Source organism: Phyllostomus hastatus, unplaced genomic scaffold (genome assembly GCF_019186645.2).
Source record: "Phyllostomus hastatus isolate PE091 unplaced genomic scaffold, TTU_PhHast_1.1 phas_scaffold_216, whole genome shotgun sequence".
Lineage (NCBI taxonomy): Eukaryota > Metazoa > Chordata > Mammalia > Chiroptera > Phyllostomidae > Phyllostomus > Phyllostomus hastatus.
In genome coordinates this window covers 10,283,016-10,306,466 of record NW_025334018.1, presented here as the reverse complement: position 1 = coordinate 10,306,466, position 23,451 = coordinate 10,283,016, and the positions used below count along the sequence as shown (strand labels likewise).

At 43.8% G+C, this 23,451-nt stretch overlaps 1 protein-coding gene across 7 annotated transcripts in view; it reads right to left on the bottom strand.

The window, feature by feature from the left end:
- Positions 1 to 23,451, bottom strand: part of GDAP2 (ganglioside induced differentiation associated protein 2) — a 57,695-nt gene that overhangs the window by 628 nt on the left and 33,616 nt on the right. For all 7 annotated transcript variants that reach the window (XM_045816656.1, XM_045816660.1, XM_045816659.1 and 4 more), the window contains 5 exons: positions 23,338 to 23,414; positions 22,544 to 22,620; positions 19,484 to 19,623; positions 17,615 to 17,669; positions 7,047 to 7,190 (listed from right to left, as the gene is read on the bottom strand). In XM_045816656.1, coding sequence (XP_045672612.1) covers positions 7,047 to 7,190; positions 17,615 to 17,669; positions 19,484 to 19,623; positions 22,544 to 22,620; positions 23,338 to 23,414 — 493 coding nt within the window. The remainder of the gene's footprint in view (positions 1 to 7,046; positions 7,191 to 17,614; positions 17,670 to 19,483; positions 19,624 to 22,543; positions 22,621 to 23,337; positions 23,415 to 23,451) is intronic.

The window sequence follows — 23,451 nt, the reverse complement described above, 5'->3', positions numbered from 1 at the left end:
CTGAGGCTCACACAGGTGGTGTACCTCACCTCAGGTCACCAGAAGAGCCTGCGTTTAAATCCACAGCTATCTGACTATGACGCCCAGATTCATTTTTGTTAGACTGAATTATCCTCCTGTGTGCTGAATCTTGGTAATACAGAGTTACCCAATAAACCGAATGACCACTCAGGAGTTTAATAACTGTGACAGAAATGAGTCTTCTCCGTAACATGCCTGAGTGTCAAGGCTTGTAATAGTCACGGTCCTCAGGGCATTCAGTTCATGACCAAGAGGGCGAGTCACCGACTATAAATGCCAGCACTTTAATGCCAAGTGCAGAGAGCGCTGATCAGCATCAGGGAAGATTCTTGACCTCATTTTGGCTAACTGTATCTTCATAAAAACTGAAGCAGTAACTCTACGGTAGACGGACCCTAGATTATACTTCTGAGACTGAAGATTCATTTCTCGTTTTTTAAGGAAAGCCTTTCTTTGACAAATAACCCACTTTTCAGTGAACCTTACACAGAACACGTGTGGCGTTGATGTGAGACGGTCCTCAGGAATGGAGAATGGGAGACGGGGTTACAATGGCACTGCTCTATGGCGCATTTCCACGCCGGTTACGAGGAGCATCACGCCTACCCAGCCCTGACCGCCGTGGGCAGTGAAGTGCTCAGTGACTGACCGTGTGTCAAAAGCTTCGTAAGAGCAGATGCCCTGGAGCAGGACTTTGTCCCGGGTCCATAACCAGGAAACAAGAGGCTCTCTAGGAAAACTTCATGTTCTCCTACTAAATCGGACCAGGAATCAACAAATGTATTTTTAAAAATTAAAAATTAAATTAAAAAGTTCCTAGGATTGGCTACATTCCAGAATACTTGAAAAAAAAATTAATGAAAACTTTTTTTTGTATTTTAGAATTTCCTATCCAGATCTGTTGTACTTACCACCCCTGTAACCTAAGTATGCTTAAGAAACACGCTGAAGAGAAAACTCTATTTTGAAGTTCATCTAAAAAGAAATGGTTCACTATCCATCTTGAAGATTTCTCCAGTCCACCCACTACCGTATTTGTCGAGGTTCCTCATATCCACACTGAACTGTAATAAAGTAAGAGAGGCGAAGCCATCTGAAGGGTACGAAATAGAGCTTTTTATATTAGTCTCGAATTGTACAAAGAGACTGCTAAGCAGTCAAATATTTTCTCTACTTCTGGAAACAATAATAGAAATGTGAAGAATGTGACCAGACAGATTTTTGCGCTCCCTCCTTTGACTGTATCCCTGAGACTGCTGACTCGTGGCTCCTTTCTGAAATGGTCTCAGTACCACTGTGATGTGGATAAATAAAAATTTACCTTCTAATTACCCTCAAAAGTTTCTTCTAATCCCATAAAACATGTCACTATTCTAAGTCACATGAGACCCAGACAAAGAGAAGGAAGCCCAGTGAAACTGGCCAACAGCCAACACTGCATCATGTCTTCACCAAATAAAGAACATACTATGTGCAAGGCATAATTGGACATGATAATAAAATTAACGAACACTGTACCTACCTCCTTCTCCCTAATCATTTGTTTCTTCCTTGCAAAGGAAAAAGTTTCCTTATAAGGCACCACCTGACCACCCACCCCCTGGTCCTCCACCTCAGTGCCGCACGGGCACCGCAGACCCAGCATGTCACGGACCGAACACACGGCTGTCTCCCCCCTCCACGTGCCCCACCCCCTCCCAACTGCCCTTCTGGGCTGCTGAGAGCTCTACCCACCAACCTCCCACAGCAGAAACTTTGACAGGCCCTGCAGATACTGTCCCTTCTTCACTGCCCCCTGCCCCCCAGTGGCTCCTCAGCTCCCAAATGCTGTGGGTTTTACTTCCTAAAATGCCTAGTTCTAAACATCTCTAAAATCTTCAAATCCTTGCCGTGATCATTACCGCTGCCCTCACCTAGCCTCACTTCTCCTCCGGCATTCTCTTATCGCTTCTCACCCACCTCCCCTGTCTGCAGTCTTATCCACGCCCCCCACCCGTCGTTCTGTGCTGTTTCTTCAGCCATCATTCTTAACAGGAACATAGCAGTGGCTCTCCCCTGCAGAATGTTCCCCACCGACTGCAAAGCCAAAGTTCTGCTGACTTTTCAACAACAGGGGTTTGACCTGCGTGGGTGTGCTTATATACAGATTAAAAAATTTTGGGGGGCAGATTTACAACAATTTGGAAACACTTGCAGACAAATCAGGTAGCTTAGAAATATTTTAAAAATTAAAAAGTTAGGTATATCACAAATGCATATACATACTAAGTCTATTTTTATCACTTGTTACCATAAAATACACACAAATCTATTATAAAGTTACAACTTATCAAAACTTATGCACACAAACACTAATAGCCCATGGCCCCACTTGAGAGAAATGTAAACAAATGCGAAGGTGCAGTGTTAAATCATTACTACATAAAATTACATAGTAATAATGTAATAATTGTTACCGTTCTACCGTAATAATTTCATAACCACCTCCTGTTGCCATTGTGGGGAGTTCAAGTGTAGCAAGCACCTGCCTAGCACCCCGTCCGACCCCGTTGCCTCCCATCATCCCCGTGCGAGTGGCCCGTCTCTCCAGGAGGCCGAGTACTGCAGCAAACGGTGAACTCGCACGGCTCTTGTGTATGTTTCACGTTTAGCGCCATGCTGTAGACCTTGAATGACACCGTACAAAGCGCCACTACTGACGCTGGCAGTGCGCCCAAGAAGCAAAGCCACGCCATTCCGAGAAAGAGCTGGAGGGCTTGGTGTGGACCACAGACCAAGGTCCGCCGTGGTGGCTGCCCGCCATTCCCCAAATAAATGAATGCAGTGTGAAGGCCACTGTGAAACAGGAAAAGCAAACTTGCGAAGCTGTCTCTGCAGGTACACCAGCAGGTGTAAAGCCTTACAGGTTTTGTGAAACACACATTTTCCCCTCCCACTGAAAGTGCAGCTTTTGCTGCAGGACTGCTGTAAGAAAGTCATACCTATTGATTCTAGTACGATTGAAGAAAAAGCTTAGTCATCGTATGACGAAGCATAAGGAAGGTGAAGGATCTAAAGCTGGGGAATTCAATGCCAGCAAAGGATGACTGGATAATTTTAGAAAATGGTTTGGCCTAAAAAATGTCAAAATAACAGGAGAAGCAGCTTCTACAGACAGAGAGGCAGCAAACAAGTTCCCAGACACCATTCATAAAACCACTGAGGAGGAAAGGTGTCTTCCTGAACAGGTTTTAGTGCAGACACGAGTAGCCCTGTTTTGGACAAAACGCCACAGAGGACCTGCGACAGTGGTGGAGGCACTCGCGCACCAGCACCGAAGGCGGGAGGGCAGGCCAACTCCACTGCCCTGTACAGCTCGGGACTGCCCTCGTCGACAGGACTGCTGACCCCGGCGCCTGGAAGGGAGGAGGCAAACACAGGGGCCAGCCTCTGGGCCGCACACAAAGGGGGCCTGGACGAGGAGAGCCTGTTTTCTGGGCTGGTTCCATCGATGCTTTCCCCCTGAAAGCAGTGCCTTGCCAGAACTGCCTTTGCAAGTTCCGACACTGGACAGTGCCCCTGGCCACCCAGAATCCATGAGTTCAACACCGGAGGTGTCCAGTGGTCGGCTTGCTCCCAAACACACCAAGTCTACGGCGGGCTCCAGACCAGGGGGTCGTAGGGACCTTTAAGGTCCACACGCACCATGCTCTACGGAGAGGGCTGTCAGCAGCCTGGAAGAGAACCCTGGGAGAGGGAACACTGTCCAAGTCTGGAAGGATTAGGCCACGAAAGAAGATGCAGTTGTTACTGAGAAAGTCGGGAGAGCCTTCAAGCCCGAAACAATACGTTGCTGCTGCAGAAAACTGCGTCCAGATGCGTGACGTCACAGACTTCCAACAGAGCCAATCAAGTGACGGCGATTGTGGGTGTGGCAAAAGGGCGGGGTTTGGGGCGGAAGGCTTCAAGACAGGGGCTTGGAGAAACTGAAGGGCGGACAGACTTCATACCAGGGAAACTAACAGAAGACGACTTGAAGGAGGTGGGTGCTTCCGAACCGGTGCCAGACGAGGAAGAAGCAGACGCAGAGGAAGCAACGTCAGAGAGCAAACTGACGTCAGCCAACCCGGCCAGCCGAAGGGTCCTGGCTAGTCCAGACTATGTTTGACCTCTTACAACACAGGCCCTTCTAGGGCCACCAGCGCTGAGACTGAAGCAAGCAGTGGCAGAGGGATTGGTACCATGGAGAAAAGCTTTCAGAGAAATGAAGAAGAAAAAAGGCAGAAATTACGACATACGTGTATTTCCACAGTTACACTGGTTGTGCCTGCTTCTCTTGCCTCCCCGTCCACCTCCGTCTCCTCCGCCTCTTCTGTCTCTGCTACCGGAGAGAGAGGGCGCGACCAACTCTCCTCCTCCCCCTCTGCCCACTGGGCGTGAGAATGAGGGTGAAGACCTGTATTGTGGTCCACTTCCATGTAGTGAATAGTAAATAATCTTCACGGCGTACAGTTAATAAATTTATCTGTTGTGTTTGTGTATCTTCGTGTGAAAATCTATTTACTGCATGGCAAGAGCTGTATGAGATGTTCCGTGTCTTTGCCACCATCATCGCCTGAGTATTTGTCATGTAGAACATTGTTTGCAAGGCTCGTAAGGAAGTGAATAACCTATATTTACACAGGCATATGGTGAGTGATATTTAATATAAAATTGTGTTAGTTTTCTTACTGCTTTATAACTTTACTTTCAAGGAATTATATTGCCATACAATACACCCCTCTTTCTTAATTGGAGAAACTGTGCATGAATCAACATCACAGGTTTTAAAAATGTAACAAGGTTTCCAACACACATGATGACTATGACTGTAATACTGTACACCATAAAAATTTTATAACAATTCACTCACTTGTATATATGCTAGGCTACTGTAAAGCAGGTATTGACTACACTAATCTACCAGAAAGCAAAAATAGTGCTGTTGGTTCATTATCAATACATGAATCGTTACACCTGCACATAAATGTGAATTTCTTTTTCACATTATCATTTCATTTTTGATACCTAGTATTAGTAACACACATAACCTCTACAGTGTTTTGTATCCTATAAGACAATATTGATGCAGGCATTGACAGAGAAATAATTTATCAATTCCTCATAAACAGACAATGTAAACTTATGGTGTCATACTGTACTATAAATGTATTTTCTCTTTCTTATGATTTTCTTAGTAACATTTCCTTTTCTTTAGCTTACTTTATTATAAGAATACAGTATATAATACATATACAAAATACGTTTATTGACTGTTTATGTTATCAGTAAGACTTTCAGTAAACGGTAGGCTCTTATCTGAGGGGTCGAAAGTTACCCGTGACTTTCGGCAGTGTGAGGTGGCCGGCAGGCGTGGGCAGGTGCCCCGCCCTCGTGCTGTTCAGGGTCGGCTGTGCAGCGGCACCGCACGTAAAGCTCCAGCCCGAGGATCTGCCCCCTGCCGCCCTCTCTGGGTCCCCTCCTGACACTGTCTTCTGTGCCTCCCCCCTTTGCGTTCCTCTCTTTGGCCTTTACACATCGAGGGTCTAATATCTCAACTTTAGGAAGCGCTAGTACAGGAGCAGAGAGATGATGTGATGGCCCAAGGGTTAGATGCTTTATAGGTTATTGTATTTAATTTTGATTAATCATATTAATTAGGCCAGCATTTGATACAGCATATAACAAAAGCCTAAAATACATACACAAACAAAACAGAAGAGCAAAACCAACCTTAATTGCGTGTTAACATTTAATGAAATCCTGCTTTCTGGGTTCCTAAGTATATAGATATGTACTTAGAAAAACAATCCTTTGGGCTTTCTAATACAATCCAACTTGTACATTTCTACCCCAGAAAATGAATTATAAATCCAGATACTAGCTTTGAATTGTCATGTCAAATTCTGGTATCAAAATGTCTTTTTGTGCCCTTCACACTTCCTGCTATCCGTTTTCTGAAACATTAAGTGATGTACGCAGTCCAAAAGAGCAACAGCAAGGCCACTTTCTGCTGCAGCGACCCGCACTCAATACAAACCGACCCTTTCCTCCCGCAGACTCAACAGCCTGTGTGTCTGGGACCCGGCTGCTCCCACTCCAGCCCTCCCTGAGAGAAGCCAGACATGAGGTCTGATGTGCCATCGGAACAAACGAAATTCTTTGTTCTCACATAAGAGAACAGAAATCACAGCTGAAGTTAAGAAATTAGAGAGAAAATGTGTTGTAGGATATTTATTTTACTATATTCATGTTGTATGATAATTAGGGAAGAATAATTTATTTCAAAGTTAATATAACCTTCAGATATATTTCCTGATTCTTGTGTAAATATATGTAATCAGCAATAACTGAATAAGAAGACTGATGGTCTCTTGGCCAAGCATGTTACTTCCTTTTTTTGTTTTGTTTTAACTACTGAAGTGATAGGGTGAATAAACACAGTGGAACAGAGCAATGACGAAATTCAAGAGTAGCCCTTCACTAGTGTTTAAATAATAGACTCATAAAAGCATCTATAAGTAATAATACTAATTGTCGGTGGATACTCTTAAAAACATTATACAAACTTTTAGCCACACGAAACTTTTAGTAGTAGCCTACTAAGATAGGCTACTTGGTTTACAATTAATACTGAAAACGGACACCAGTAGATTCTTCTGGTTCTCTTTACGTAGATGAAAAGCCATTCAATCTTAAGAAGATCAGGCAGAGGTACTGTTTGAAAGGTGGTCGATAACTCACAATACAAGCAAGGACTGTCTTAAAAGCTGTGGCAGGCAGAAAAACCTGCCATTGAAAAGTTTACTGCTGAAAAAGCCCTCTTTTAGGATAAAGTCTTTTCCTAAAGTTATTGTAGAAAAAGAATGTTAAATGATACAATCAAGCTCACTAAAACACACTAATTGCATGAGTGTCATCTTATTACAGGACGTGGTACTGCTAAGTGCTGCTCTGCAGACTGGTTAGGACCCTACGGCAGGGCAGGGAGAACTCCTGGTACTCACCCTGGCATCGTATTCAAGGACAAAAGGAGGAAAGTCAATTTGTTCAGGTGAGATGGCAGAAAATAGCTGGTGGAGGCTGTCCACATGGTGGATTTTGTCCTTCAGTCCTGAGACAGAAAAGGTGGTAAAAAACCATGTTGATACCTGATGAACAGAAGAGAAAATAATGTAAGCCAGTGGCCTGAGGTAGAAATACAAACATGATTTTGAGAACTGATAATAGATAAAAGCTGTATTTCAAAATTGAAGTCCATGCCAGAAACATCTTGTAATAAGCAGTGTTTTTCAAAGGGCAGGGTGTTGTCCACCAGCGAATTGTGCAATTAGTTTAGTCGATTACGGCCAGCATTACAAAAAAGAAACGCACTAGAGTAACGGTCACTAGGGAATGTGGTGAGGCACTCCATTTCATGGCGCTCTGTCCCCACTGGGCACCCCATGCTCCCACACGGGCCGCACACGGTGACACGTCGCACCAGGCGTCGTGCGGCCACACCACAGCACGCCGGGCAGGAGGACGGATGCTCGGGGACCCCGAAAGTGGTCCTATCTCCAGTCTCACCAACTCTTCTCATTTTTTCACATGAGGCTGGGAAGGACATTTCCGTCCGTATTTAGGGCATTTCCTCTTCAGCCGCCAGCTCTCAGTCTCTTCGTCAAAGTGAGTCTCTGTGGACGTGGCGCCACCTCTGCTCACTTGGCTGCACAGCATGCGCCCCTGGTGCAAGCCAGCCTGCAGCGCTCGCTCGTTGGAAGAAATTCTCGACAATTCTCAACAGTGCTAACACACACTAAGTAACAGCTAGAGCTTACAAATTATTATTCATCTACCCAAACTGGCGATCGTAACTGGAGGTTTACCAAGAGTTTATACAACAGTTCTGTGAGGTGGGCACAACTTTGTTGCTATAACGCCCCCTTTATTTTTATAAATGTACATTTGCATTTATACATGTGGAACAGAGAAGAAGGTAGAGAAGAGGGTACCCTCTAGGCATGAATCAGACGCATGTTAACATGAGCAGTCTTGTTATATGTAAGTCTACACCTTGTATTTATATGAAGGTTACGCACACGAGTTCTCAGGGCACTGGCACAGCGTGCTCCAAACGCACACCTGGGCACATTACGAATCCGTGCCACTTCGGGCACCTGCCACGACGTCACTTACTCCGCTAATTTCTGACACCCGATCGCGTTCTTCAGTGGTTGTTCCAAACACTCACACATTCCACCCGCCCATGGGACGTACCTTTTTCATGCCCACTTGTAAGAAAAGGCTCCTGAAATAACAGACAACATGGCACTCATCTGCATCAGAATCCCATCCAAACTTGCAGACTCAGGAGAGACGCATCCTCATCGTTAGTTCTCCCTTCCAGCTCTACACACACTGTCCCCTCTAATGAATTCACATAACCTTATGTTTACAGCTCATGTACGGCACTTATTCCTGCTTCCTGGTAGTTCAGTCACTTACATGCATCCCTATCATTTCCCTAGCAGACAGTCACAGAGAAATAGTTTGATAAGGTACAGACAGAACCATACATTCTGATGAGGAAAGAATGAAGGTGAGGCCTGTTTTATAATGACTTTTGTGGCCTGGGTCACTGTTCTGTTTTGGCTACACTACAATGACTGGTATAAGGCCTCAAACACTGACATCACCCCCTGTACCCGCTCCCCTCCCATCCCACCAAGTTTATTTGGAGGGAGCGGGGAATCAAGGGGGCATGTGGCCTTGCTGGAACCAAGAGAGTTAATTCAAATCAAATTAAAGTCACTTAATTACAGACCAAAAATCACATTACACCATTTTTTAAAGCACATGCATCAATATGTGTATCAACATACCCAACAGATACAAGCTTTTTCAAACTAGATTAGTGCAAATTCCGGATGAGGAGCTCTCCTGCCAGGGAGACAGCCCATGAACCAGTGAGAGCTATAAAGAAACCATGGCGATTTTAAAGATTCTAGGAAGGGAAGAGCTTAAAAAAACAAGACTATAGAGTGAAGACAGAGAAGAACCTCGAGGATGTGTCAGGAGATACATCTGTGCAGGGCGTTAACATCTGCGGGTCACCCACTGTGTGCCAAGCACGGTGCACGGCTGCAGGGGACACCGGGCGGTGGCAATTCGGCCATTCCTCTAAAAGGCGCTTAGAGTCCAGTAGAGGAGCTGGACTATTAGCGTGAGCGCGGCCACCTAAGGCAAAATGTAATGAAGGGCCCAAAGAGAAAGTATGAACACCTATTACGTCCAAGGAGGTGTGCCACTCGGGAGTGGTGTGAGATTACAGAGCTAGGTTACACGGGGAGTTTTTGCGCCACGGCCTCGTCCCTCAGGACCTTCATAGATGCTGCTCTCAGCGCAGGCGCCTTTTCTTTGGGTCTGTGCCTGGGTAACAGCTCGGACACCTTTTCCTGGATTCTCTGCCTGGGTAACCGTCCTTCAGGGCTCAGGCCAGAACTCACCTCAGTGAGGAAGCTTCCTTGACCATCCTCCACCGAGAGCTAGAAAAGGAGCTTCCTCAAAGTACTCCCACAACCCTGTGTTCTCTCACACTACTGCATAGTTAACATTCCGCGCTGTATTATCTGGCTCCCTAAGTGGACTATGGACTCCCCAGTGTGGGGATGGTCTGATTCAATGACCTATTTGCAAGGCCTAATGAACGGCCCGCATAAAAAGGCACTCAGTATGTGTTTAAAGAGATAACAAATGGAGGAATAAGTCTTTCTGGACTTACTATTTAGGGATGGTCTAACATTCCTTCATTCTACAATAAAAATAAACTGTACTTCAATCTGAGACCATTTCTTTATGTGTGAAACGAGCATGTTAGATTCAAATGATTTTAAATGGTTCTTAATCACAAAAGTCTACGGAAAGGCTGCAACACACAGGCATGGGGCAGGGGTGGGAAATTCAAAGAGCAGACTGGGTGGGGGAAGAACGGGCAGTGACCTTAGGCACACAGTCTTTGAAAGGGAAGATCTCCCTTTTCTGTCCCGCTTTCGCCCCTTAGCTCCCTCACATGCTTCGGGTATTAGCAAGAGAAAATGACTGTAAGCAGACAGGGTTTTCTGTGCAGGGAGACCCAAGAACACTGTCTTCACGTCTTCTGTCTCAGTTTTACATAGTGTGTGGCTTTTCCTTTTCCATTATCTGGAAGTTATACACACACATTTAGTTAGGCAGACTGTATTCCTTAGTATCTACTATTTTAAGAACTGAAGCAAGTTGAAAATTTGAGGACTGTTGTGACAGTTTGTAAATGCTAGAAATTATTTCATGGGATGATTTACAGATATAAAGCCAAGAACTCAGGATCACAAATGATATAAACTAGGAAAAAATGGTTCACACAAGTAATGGTGCACTCGGTAATGCACTGGAGCCAGAATCAACAACAGGTTTGAATTCCCTTTGTTTGCATTCTATTAGTAAGTTTCAAAGAAGAGAAAGAGCAGTGATTTATATGAGCGGTCAGCTGTCACTCTGGGTGGAGTGCTTGGAAAAGAGCTGAGGAGGGTGGGACTCAGAACAGCGTGATTTGATTGTTTTATTTTCCCTTGATTCCAACTCGTTATAATTAGAAACACTCCATTTATAGTTTCTGATTTAGCGTAAAGTAATAGTCGATTTCAATACATTGCACACGGGTTTTACTTTCCTAATCGTCCCTCATCTCCCCATCCCAAAATATCGTGGAGAGGTAACCCGACGGCTTCCACCTCCCGGCCCTGGCCCCAGCCTCCGCCCAGCCTGGCGCGCGCACTGACTCCCACCGGAGCACTCCCAGGGCGTGACGACCGAGGCCAGGGACTCCACTGCTGAGCTTGCTGGTCCTGTCCACCCGCCGATGTCACATCAGGGACAGACATTTACTGACTCTAGTTCGGGGGCGGAGGGGTTAAAGTAAGATCTTAGCACACAGTGGCTACACATTTTCATGTTGGCACAAAGGAACACTCTTGTGACAAGCCTGACTTTGGGACATGGGTACAAGATTTTTTTTTCATTAACAACATGAAAGTGTTCCAACATTCACTACAGAATTTTATAGCCACAAGTACAGTCACACTCAATCATTAACGCTTTCTTTATCACATTATCTTCCTGTCCTAGGACTATCTGCTAATCCACTTCCTCTTCGTGCTGCATTTCAAAGTAAAGTGCAGACATCAGGGAACTCACCCCAAACACAGCATTCATATTTTTAACTAGAGTTCAGTGTTTGTTCAGTTTCTTTGCCTTAACATTTGCATTCAGTGAAATGCAGAGTTTAAAGTGTACTTTTGCGCTTTACACATGCTGTGGAAGCAGAGCTCCTGTTAGGAAATGAAAGGTTCCCGTCACCCTGGAGAGTCCCCGCATGCCCCTCACCCCAGAGGCAAACACTATTTTAATTTTTTTCTACCCTGGATTAGTTCTGCCTGTTTGAGAATCTCATATAAATGGAATCCCACAGTATGACTCTTCCACTCACCACAATGTTTAAGATTCTTTCATGCTGTTGTGTGTACCAATAATGTGTTCTCTTCTATGGCCAAGAAATACTTCACCACGAGAATATACCAGAGTTTAATTGGTCACAATCCTATTGACGGACACCTGGGCTGTTGGAAACTGAAGCTGCTGTAAACGTTCTCACTGAAGTCTTCTTTATGTGCACAGGCTTTCATTTCACTTGAATAAATACCTAGCAGTGAAATTGCTGGGTCACAGAATACATATATATTTAGTTTTTAAGAAGCTGTCATAACTTTTTTCAAAACGGTTGCATAATTTCACATTCCCACTTACAATGTAGGAGAGTTCCAGATGCTCCACATACTGGCAACTCTGGCATTGTTGGTCTTTTAAGTTTTAGCCAATCTAGTGGTATCTCAATGCAGGATTTTTTGAAATAGTTAAGATATAATTGACATGCAATGAACTGCACATAATGAAAGTATACAATTTGTTAAATTTTGACATAGGCACATACCCATGAAACCACCATTATAATCAAGAAACTGAAGACACCCATCACTCCCAGAGGTTCTCGGGGTCCTTCGTAACCCCTCCCTCCCGCCCCTACTCCCTGTCCTCAGCTAACCACTGCTCTGCTTTCTGTAATTACACATGAGTTTGTATTCCCTAGAATTTTGTATGAATGTAAAATTCATGCAAATTCATGCAAATTTTGTATGAATGTAAAAATTCATACAAACAATTCTTACTATGTAAAACTTTTTGTCTGGCTTCTTTTACTCAGCGTAATAATTCTGAGACTCATTCATGGTGCTGAATGTATCGATAGTTCATTCTTTTTTACTGCTGAGTGGTTTTCAATTACACGGTTACACCGTGGTTTTATCAGTTCTCCCGGTGATGGGCACTCAGGTTGTTCCCGGCTTTGGCTATCACGAGCAGAGCTGCATGAACCTCTGGGTGGGTATGCTTTCATTTGTCTTGGGTAAGCACCTAGGAGTGGAATGGCTGGATCACATAGCAGATGTGTGGTTGGCTCTTTAAATGAACTGCCAAAATGTATTCCAGAATTTGTCTAATGTTGTATGTTTTTTTTTTTCAAAGATTTTATTTATTTATTTTTATAGGGGGAAAGAGAGGGAGAGAAACAACAGTTCAGTTGCCTCTCACGCTCCCTACTGGGGACCTGGCCTGCAACCCAGGCATGTGCCCTGGACTGGGAGTGGAACCGGTGACCCTTGGGTTCACAGGCCGGCACTCCGTCCACTGAGCCACGCCAGCCAGGGCCTGACGTCGTATGTTCTAACCGGCACTGCGTGGGACCCTCTCTTCCACACTCTCACCAACGTTCGGTACGGCCAGTCTTCTCAAGTGCAGCCCTTCTAACAGGAATCTCACTTGGGTTTAATTGGCACTTTCCCGCTGACTAATTCTCTTGAAAATTTTTCATGTGCTCATTTGCCATCGGTATATTTTCTTTCTTGATGTGTTTATACAAATCTTTTGTCCATTTCTAAACTGAGTTGTTTCCTTATTATTGGCATTTGAGATTTCTTTATATACTTGAAAAACAAGTCCTTGATCAGATAAATGCTTTACTAAGATTTCACTCTCAGGCTGTGGCTTATATTTTCATTCTTATAACTACCTTTATAAGGGCAAAGTTTCTAATTTTGACAAAGTTCAATTTTTTTATGGACTATGCTTTTGGCATTGGATCTGAGAAAGCTCTGCTTTGCTCAGGGTCACAAAGCTTGCGCTCCTATGTTTCCTTCGGTAAGTTTAACAGTTTAAGCTTTACACTTAGGTCTTGAACTCATTTTCACTTAATTGTATATGATGCAAGGTGTGACAATGTTCCTTTCTCTGCACGCAGATATCCAGTGGTTCCACTGTCGACTGCAGGACAGACCATCCTTTCCCCACTGATCCAACTGCGCACTTCGGTCAAAAATCGGTTACCCATGTAGACACGTGAGTCTATTTCTGGATTCTCTACTGCTCCCCACTGCCCTGTCTGTCTGCCTGTGTGCCAGTATCTCAAGGCCCTGGGAGCTGCAGCTTTGAGGAAGCTTTGAAGGCAGGTAGTGTTGGTCCTTGAGCTTTGTTCTTTCCCAGTCATTTTGTTTTTTAGAAGCTTTGCATTTTGACAGGTTAATTTCTACAGAAGAGCAATGCTGAGATTGACCTGAATCTATGGGTTTAGCAAGAGCTGACAATTTAACAATATTAATTCTTCTAATCCACAAATACAGAATTTGTCTTCTTCATTTAGGTGTCCTTTTACATCGCCCACCCAAGTGTCCAGCGTACAGAACTCTCACAGCGCATGAGTCTTTCACACATTCTATCATATCTACCCCTATGTACTCGATATTTTTGATGTTAGTGTGTATTATACTGCCTTTTAAATTTCAATCAGATTGCTTATTGCTAATATATAATTAATTTTTGAGTAGTGCTATTAAACCCTGAAACTTTGGTGAAACTTACTCATTAGTTCTAGTAGCTTTTCTGAGATACCATGGGGTTTCTACATAAATGATCACACCTCATGTGAAGAAAGACAGTTGTATTTATTCCTTTTTAAATCTAGATGCATTTTGTTTCTTTTTCTTGGCATGTTATACTGTCTACAAAGTCTAGTACAATACTGAATGAAGTGAGGAGATAAGACATTATTGCAAAGACAGACTAAAGATCAAGCTAATCCTTCTGTTTGTCTACATTAAAGAAACGATTTCAGCAGCTACTAGACGAACAAAGAGAAATGGATGCTGAGATTGTGGAAAGAGTCAAGTGCTACATCCTCAAGTGTTATTAAAAAAAACCCTGTTGAGCATGAACAGAACGGTGGGCAGGAAAATTAATAGTATACATTAGCCAGTAAGACCACAGAATCAAAACTTAGCAGAATAAAGAGAAGGAAAGTCCTTCACTCCACCGACCCCACAAACTGCACTCTTCTTTGTCAGCCTAGCCCAGCACTGCTCCCACCAGCATTCAATGAGAACTTACTGTGCTGTTCTAACACTGAGGGGCCAAAAGGAAATTTGTCATTTTTAAAATAATCACTTAAAATACTTCAGGCCAATTTTAAAGGTGATATTTGCATGAGAAACTCAACAATAACTCTGTTGAGAAATCCCAGAGTGGAAAACATTATCTCACTGCAGTCTTCACTCATCTCTTAATTATGAAATATGAGGACTTTTCACTACTTATCTTCCTTAATTTCTCCACCGCGCTCTGAAATAATGACTATTTCTACTGTCTTTGATGCTCCTGCCACCCACTGGCCCCCACAGCGTTGGTCAAACCTCGGTTTTCCTGTTGGTCCTTGCATCACTCACTTCCCAGTCCCCTTCCCCGACGCCAGGGCTCTGTCTTCAATTGACCTCTTTGCTCCGGGCCTGTCTGTCCGTGACTTTATTCATAAGCACATTTAACAAGCTGAAGCTCAGTTTCCTGGACGTTGCCTCTCCACTGTATTTCCCAATCCACGAGCCCTACATCTGATGCCACCTGGGGAGTCTCGGGTGACACAATCCTTTCTCTCATTCCTTCATATCCAATAAATCACTAAATCCTGGGTTTCAATGCCAAAGTAAGTCATTTTTTTCCTCTAAACCCCACAAATATACTCAGATTCTTTTTTTCTTTTTGCCTAAGGCCAGGCCTTACCAAACTTTTGCAAAGAACCCTGTAGCAAATGCTCTGTGCTTCTTACATTAACTTTGTAAGAAAACGTCACCGGTCGGGCCTGAAGACGGAGGCGTGACCTGGGACAACTGCCACGCAGAACTGACGCAATCTGGTCAGAGGTGAGGTAGGGGAGGGACCCAAGGCTGCCTCTCCGGTTTCTGGCTTAGGCGCCTGGGTAGGCACGGTCCTGTTCACTAAGAAAGGGAACTTAAAAAGCAGTTTGGGAGTGAAGGGGGGAAGGGGGAGAGAGGAGGACGGGCCGAGGAGGCCTGCAGGGCACTAAGGGAAGTGCTCTAATCAGCGGCAGGTCAGCGTGGGAACTGCACCTCCACTCGCTGAGTGTCCGGTAGGCGTCAGCCACTGCTGTGAGCATTTAACACGTGCTAAGCTCATCCGCCCGACAACCCTAACAAGTGCGCACTGCTGCCACTCCCATTTCATACAAGAGGGAATTAAGGCACAGAGAGGCTGCATAACTTGCCGGAGACGGGAAGTGGGTGACTGGTAGAGCGGGGTGGGACTGGAACCCACATTATACCAAGTTCAAGCCTGTGCTTTTAAACACCAGCCTTCCTGCCTCCCTGGACACACGTTCGGGGACTGGCTGTGTCCTGTGGGGCTGCTGAAGTCACAGGCATGAAAACAGATCCCGAATGGAGGAAGTGGGCAGGGGATGTGGGAACACTAACACTCCAAGGACGAGCAGAGAATGAGGGGCCAGCAAAGGGGACTGAGAAGGAACAGCCAGGAGGAGGAGGAAAACTAGGCGAGGTGGGTTTCAAAGCGGCCAAGGCAGTGATTTGAGAAAGGACGCATCAGTGTGGTCGGGGCTGTGGGAAACAGGTCAGACAGAAACTGAGGAGCGCCCACGGGGCTGAGGAGCAGACACGCGCAGGGATTCTGGGGTGAGCAGGTCTGGCTGCCACAGCGGGTTCGAACCAGAGGCGGTGATCTCAGGTGTCTGAGAAATGGAGGTGGTGAGCACGGGACTCAGACGACACTAAAAAATGCTGGGCTGCAGGGAGGGGGATAGAAGGGGACTACATGGTAATGGAAACAAATATAAAAAAGCTTAAACATTTTTTTTCGTGGTTGTAAGAAGGAGAGACTTGAGCACGTTTAAAAGCTAATGAGTTACGTCCAGAAAAGTGGGAAGGGGAAGAGGACAACTGCTGAAGAGAGGTTCCCGAGGAAACAGGAATGTGTCGTGGAGTTGGGGGTGTAGGCGCTGGAGCTAAAATGCCTAGATTCAATTCCTGCCTTTGCTACCTGCGTGGGGAAAGGGATGGCCCTTCACTATGAAGAAACACTTCTGTGACGGAGAGAAAGGAGGTAATGACGGAACAAACGGCAGGTAGGCCGGGGGTGGGAAGGAGAGGACAGGGAGCTCCTCACCGAGGTTTTCTGTGTTCTCGTTAAGGCCAAGGCGACCTTCGGTTGCAGTGAGCAGCTGCAGGTGGGGGAGGGCCTGGGGGAACTTGGTCACTGTCAAGTGAACTACCAAAGGACCTGCGGCAGTGCGCGCCCCCGAGTGTGCTCGGCAGTCCCGAACCCCATGGTTCCCGGATTTCTCCGTCAGTGCTCAGCCACTCAACCACGAGAGTGAAGGAAGCAGACTGCTGGAATGTCTCAAGATTAGAACTTTTTAATGGGCAGATGTGACAAAAGCGTGATAAGTCATAGGTTACTTAGGCATAGACAAGAATAGCTGAAGTGATGGAACATGGATTTTAGGCTGAATAGAAAAAAAAATTAAAAAAGAGATGACATTTTCGAAAAGTAAAAGGACCGAAGCACTAGACGTCTCGATGAAGTCAAGATGCGGGGTTAGCCAGCAGGACAGAGCTGTGAGCCGGATGGCCACACTCCAGCTCTCACGAGTCTTGCAAGCTAACAAATAAGGCAGGAAATTAAACGAGTCTCCGGAATTAAAGACATAATGATGACAGAAGACAAGACCATCTTACGGGGCACAATGAGGGCACACCTACGAGTCGCAGGGCCGTTTTTCAGGGAAGGTTTTCCATGGGAAGCAATTGCTGAGCTGAGCTCTGGAGGGCAAGTGAGAGCTGGCCACGTTGAGTGGGGGCGGGACAGTGAATTCTGTACCAACAACACGGGCCAAGCCTGGGTGACCACAGAGCAGGAGGAAGCAAGGGCTGAGAGGCTGACGGCCCGTGAGGGGCGCCTACAAAGACGCCAGAAGGACATGAGGCCGGCACCAGGGCCGAGCCCCAGTCACTGAGTGAGGGAGGCGAACGAAGAGGTGGGCGGCCACAGGGGTGTTGGCAGGAACTAAGATGCTGAAGTGTATCTTAACCTGCTGGCATGCAGTGCACTTAAATTCAAGATTTAGCTAAAAAGAAGAATACTGTACCTTTGCACGAAACGTCGGGTGAACAAAATAAACAGCCTTCAAATTCCTCTTGTACCTGATTTAAAATTAAAACAAGGGTTAGTGTACATTATGCCTAAAACCAGTCACCATTACAGCAAAACCAGTCACCATTCCCTGCTTGACTATCTATATTCACAGAGGAAAAAAAAGTTTTTAAACAGCTCTAGTCTACATATTGAATTTTAGGTGGAAGGTCAAAACCAGTTCAGAGAACATTTCATTATTTAAAGTGTCTGTTTTATAGGAGACACTGTTTTTCTTGGCTGTAACAAAGCCACCTACAGGTAGGACAAAGGAAATTCATATTTAACAAACATTATATTGTATGACAGTTTTTTTTACATGAACCTAAAATCTCTGGGAGCGGGTTATAAATTAAACACCAGTAAAACCACCTAAAATTATACTAAAAATTAGAAATTAAAAGTTTTAATGAACATACTACAAGAATACAGGGAGTTTCCTATGTCCCAGAAATTGTATGAAGGCTTTCTACTAAATTCTCGTAACAATTCTAGGAACTGAGTACTAACACTGTTTCCACTTGGACCTTCCCAGGTTACCCAGGTATTAGCTGGTAGAGGCAAAAACCAAACCCAGGCAGTGTGGCTCCAGAACCACGCCCCTAACCACTACGTTGTCTAGCCTCTCCCAGCGTGCCTGAACTTACTCCTGCAGCTCATCAATCACCACTGGGTCACGTAAGGTTAACTGGAGAGGACTTTGGAGAAATGGTACAAGCTCTTCATTCCACAGTGGAGGCCTGTTCAGAGTTAAAGAGCTGGGTAGCAGTAGAGGCAGAATTACAGAGGAGTGAGGCTTCCTTATAAAACCCACATTCGGAGTAAGCTAAAAAAATGTCTATTAGCTAATGAAAGCTTCAGTATTTCTAATTAAAGATGAGATTTAAGGGGAGGAGTAAGATAGATAAAAATTTATCGTAATTTGCCTTCTTTGTACACTAACTGCGTTACAGATTTTTCGGTGCGACCCATAAAGACATTGTACGCTACCAATAATAAAACAACTACAGGGGGAAGACTGCTATTTTTATTTAGAAATTCTATAGTGAGAAGAAATGTTACAGCAGAATATTTTACCTTTGCTGTAGTAGGGTGTCTATATATTCTGGTTAAAATTTCCACTAGTACTTCAAGGGATATATGGTTTAATGAAAATAACGTTCTGACTCCAAGTCAGTAGCTCAGGTTCAAGTCCAAATTCTGCATTTAATGTTGTGAGACCTTGAGCAATATACCTGGCCTTTCCGAATGTCCGTATTTTCCCATCTGCCTTTCTGAATGTCCACATTTTCCCATCTTTCAAATTAGATTATAGATGATAGATTATAGATTAGATTTCCCATCTTTCAAACGTAGATTATACTTACGTTTATCTAGCTACAGGAAGGACACTAAATTCATATTTAACAAGCAAATGTATGGTGTGCTTTTTGTTACATGGCACTGGAATCTCTGGGATCAGATTACGAATGAACAATCTCACAGGGCACTAGAGAAATGAAGTGATATTTATAAATATATTTTGATAAGTGTAGCATCGTATAAACAGAAGGCAGTATTTTTGTTATTTTATATATAAAGGATGGCAATGCCCCCAAATGTTTTTCAAGGTGGTTAAAAGCAGGCAAAAGTTTACATATGAATTCACTTAAATGTGGTAAATTGGAGTGAAGGAGCACCTACTATTACTAAAACATCTAAACTATGAATGATTCAAGTCTTTGGTACACGAAACACACTTTCGCGGAATTCACAGCAGTGCTTGCTGCTGCTTCAGCCAGAAAGGACGCTGCGGCCCGCTCCGTAACTGGCAAAAACGACTCACTTGACATCAACGACATCACAGAGCTTCTTCAGGAAGTCGGAGTCCAGGTGATTGTACTCGCTGGTCAGCGTGTGGAAATACACTAACACGTATTCCTTCACAACAATGTGATCCATTACATGGATGAAATATAAGAGAGCCTGGAAGAGAAAGAGGAGTGAAAGTCAAGATCATTTTTAGTAGTAGTCTATTTCCCAGAGGCTGAGAGAGAGGAAATGTCGAGGAGATTAATCTGATCTATGCCCCGGGCGCTGCAGACAGACATTTCACTCTGATGCTATCAGTTCTCTTTGAAAACTGAGTGAGTGAAAACTCACTCTTCAGGAGAGTGAATCATGCCACTGCTTCATAATTCTCATGAACGCGATGGAATGATCCCTTTCTGTCTTGTTTGAAGTGATGGAGGAGAAGACTCTGCCTTTATCCTCTCAAACACCTCTTCACAGACTTGAAAGAATTCTTCATACAACTACCAGGTTTTCTCTCTCTAGGATGACATCAAAATCACTACAAGTAGCATTTCTAGACTTTTAATCATTCTCAAATTTAATGAGAGCCTTTGCAGTCTCTGCTGAGACAGAGGCTCATGGCTCTTGTAACCAAGAATCGCTATAAAGGGATGTTGGAGGTGATGCTGCACCGGGCTCACTTGGAGGCTCATTTTCTTAGCCCCTTTCGAGCTGACCTGAATGAGGACAATGAGACCGGGTTCGGCCAGTGGCTGGCAATGGGCTGGGCAGCATTTGTAGGGCTTGGAAAGACTCCAGTTTAATGTGACCCAGACTGGCTAGAGAAATACTCCACTGTAAGAAAGATAAAATATAACACAAACACAGACAAAGCAGACACAAGATATGTGCAGGGCCAGCGTGACCCAGGGGTGTAGCCATCAACTACGGCGAGGAGGAAGCTACGAGGTAACAACTGCAAGATTACTGTCAGGCTACTCCCCAGTCCCTCCTCAGGGAGTCCTTGGCATTCATACGACTGGATTAGCATGGATCAGGACCCAGCTGCCACCACGACAGCGGGGGCACTAAGAACACACAACGTCTCTCCAACTGCTGCCTGGGTTGACCTCACAATACAGCCCATTATTTTATATTAAAAGACATGTCATGAGTATCCAGAACATCATGGATGTGCACACTGACAGCAAATGCAGGGAGCTATGTTTTTGTTGGTATCAATCACATTATTAATAATAAGAATAAATGTTATACTGGTTATTATTAACACAAAATAACCACAAGCAGAAACTTACTACTATTAATAAATACGTGTGTGTATAAAACTGATGCATGTGTGTATTTTTATTATTATACAATTTTATTTCTGCCCTTACCAGTTTGCTTCTGGTCCTTTCTATCCAGTCTCCAACCCCTCCCAGGACAAGTAAGATGCTTATTTTTAGCTTCAAATTCCCCATCTTTAACTTAAAATATTTTTCATTATAAAGAAATATAGCTACATGACAGAATAATGTAGAAAACAATATTCCCCCAAACCATGAAATCCACTTTCAGATATTTACGTCCAGTTTTTATCTTTAATACACTAAAAACTCAGTGTATATACAATTTAATGTACCACTTTTTATCTTACTGACGTGACACTATAAACATTTCTCTACAGCACTTGCCTCTATAACCATACTTCCTAAGGGTCACAGAACATTCCACATGTGGATGAACCATGACTGCCTGTTAGGAATGTAAGTTATAATTCTGTGCTACCAATGAGCCCGTGGGTAACATGCTAAGTCTATCGTTAGACAACTTTTTTTTTTTTAATCCAAACGCCAGTGACCAGGATTCTATGGGTTTAGCCAGAAGCAATAGTCTGCTTTTGGTTAACTGTGTTTTATCTTAAAATTGTGTGTAATTTTTACATTTTTGTGCACATTTTTTTTACTATAGTTAAGAATCATGTGATTCTCCTCCTTTGCAGTCAGTTTCTAATAAAACTGATGTTCTAGGAAGATCTTCATATTTATCCTGTGAACTCAACTGTCCCTTGCCTGAGTATTCCAATTTGGGCAGTTTCAGGGCCTACAGCTACCTCCGTACTTTGGATTATTTCCTCGTACAGAGTCCCAGGAACGGAATTGCTGTATCCTTGGGGGTGACCACTTTTACTGTCAACATATCTTTGATCACAATCCTTTAAAAAGTTCTGGCTAATTTTGGAGGTTGAAAAAGGTATCTCATTTTAATTCATTTTTCTGGATTACTCATCAGGTTGAAACTTTTAAAATTTTTATTTACCAGTAATACCATTTCTTTTATAAACCATTTATTCCTGTCCCTCCAAATGAAGGGATTATGGAATCATGACATCTTGGGTTAACTACATCTCTGGTTTCTTCAGAAAAATCCACCCCTCCCTCCCTCCCTCTTTTTCTTTCTTTTTTAAGAAAGGCAGACTTGGATTCTTAGCACAATGATAATGCAGACTGATTCCAGCCAAAAATTTGCCAGTTACGTGATCTCCAAAACCGAGCAAATGTGTTTTTGGAGATTACATTATGGCATTCCAGTATTTCTGCTTCTCCCACAGAGCAAAACCAAAGCCCTAGCTTACTGAAACGATACATGCAGATTTGCAGAACCCCGGGGCTGCTTGCTACGCTGCCAGAAATGCACAACCATCTCACATTCTAAGCCCTGATTCCAAATTCACTCACTATATTTTGCCATGTATAATGCGCACTTTTCTCCCCCAAGTTTTTGAGGGAAAAATAAGGATGTACATTATACATGAGTAATACCTAAAATACCTGGTATCTATTCTTGAGTTTTCTAATTATTTGTTACATAAAATTTCTTGTACCACAGTATGCTCAAAAACAAGTGCTAAAATTCCTTTATAACACAAAAAACCAAGCCTCTAAATATAACAAATAAATTGAATTAAAAAATTAAAATGAAAGATTTTCTCCTTCAAAGTTCGGGCCAAAACTGTGGGTGCACAGTACACATAGGAACGCGTCACACAGCAAAATGCAGCCCTTTCTTTTAAACCGACGTCATCTGTCCAACAGAGCCCTGCGCAGCTCACCTTGTCCATATCTATCAGTGTCACTGGGATGTTTCTCCCAACCACCACCATCACCGTGCGCCCGCAGTTGTCGACACCTGTAAGCAGGAGATGCGGTCAGTACCCTGGAACTTCATTCCAAGAGTGTTATTGGTCCTGGGCACTAGTCTCACACAAACAGCCCACACGAGTGTAGGGGACTGAAAACCGAAAACACAAGTTTTGCACATTTCATCTTTGCACATTTCATCCCTTCGCTGCATGGAGAACAAGGCTTCCTTGCTCCCCCTGGGGGTTCTGATGCCGCTCTGTTAGGACAAGGTCTCTCCGGGCACTGAATCAGGGAGACCCATAGGTCAGGCTGTGGGGCAAAGATCTTCTTACAAATAGCTTTGTGTTAAACTTATTACAACTTTCAGTAACACTGGTGACCCAGGAATTATTAAATGGAACTCAAAAGTGAAAATTAATTAACTACTGTCTGGAAAAAACATAATGTAGAAACAATGGGAATCTGAGAACTTTCACTGTCTCCATTACATATTTATGTAATATTTGAATTTTGTGTAGCAAGGATATGGTACTTTTTAAGGCAGAAAAAAAATTTAAAGATAAGGAAAAGAACATTAAAAAGAAATAAAGTTGGCCAATGTAGAACTACCAGTTGAAAACTGTATAAAGTTCTATCTTCTTTAGTACAAAAACACTTGATTTGTAGGTCAAATGGACAGAATCAGGGAGAAATGAAGTCTCTGTGAGCATGCCCTGGAATCCTTTGTCAGTAGAAGGGCAGGTTACCATGCCCGCGAGCTCACCTGTTTGGTATAAGGCTTTCAGAGACGCAATATCAGACAGGTCCTCAGACCTTGCTTGGCATAACCAGCGATTGTAACTAGAGAAAGAAAACATACAATTATTACAACCAACCC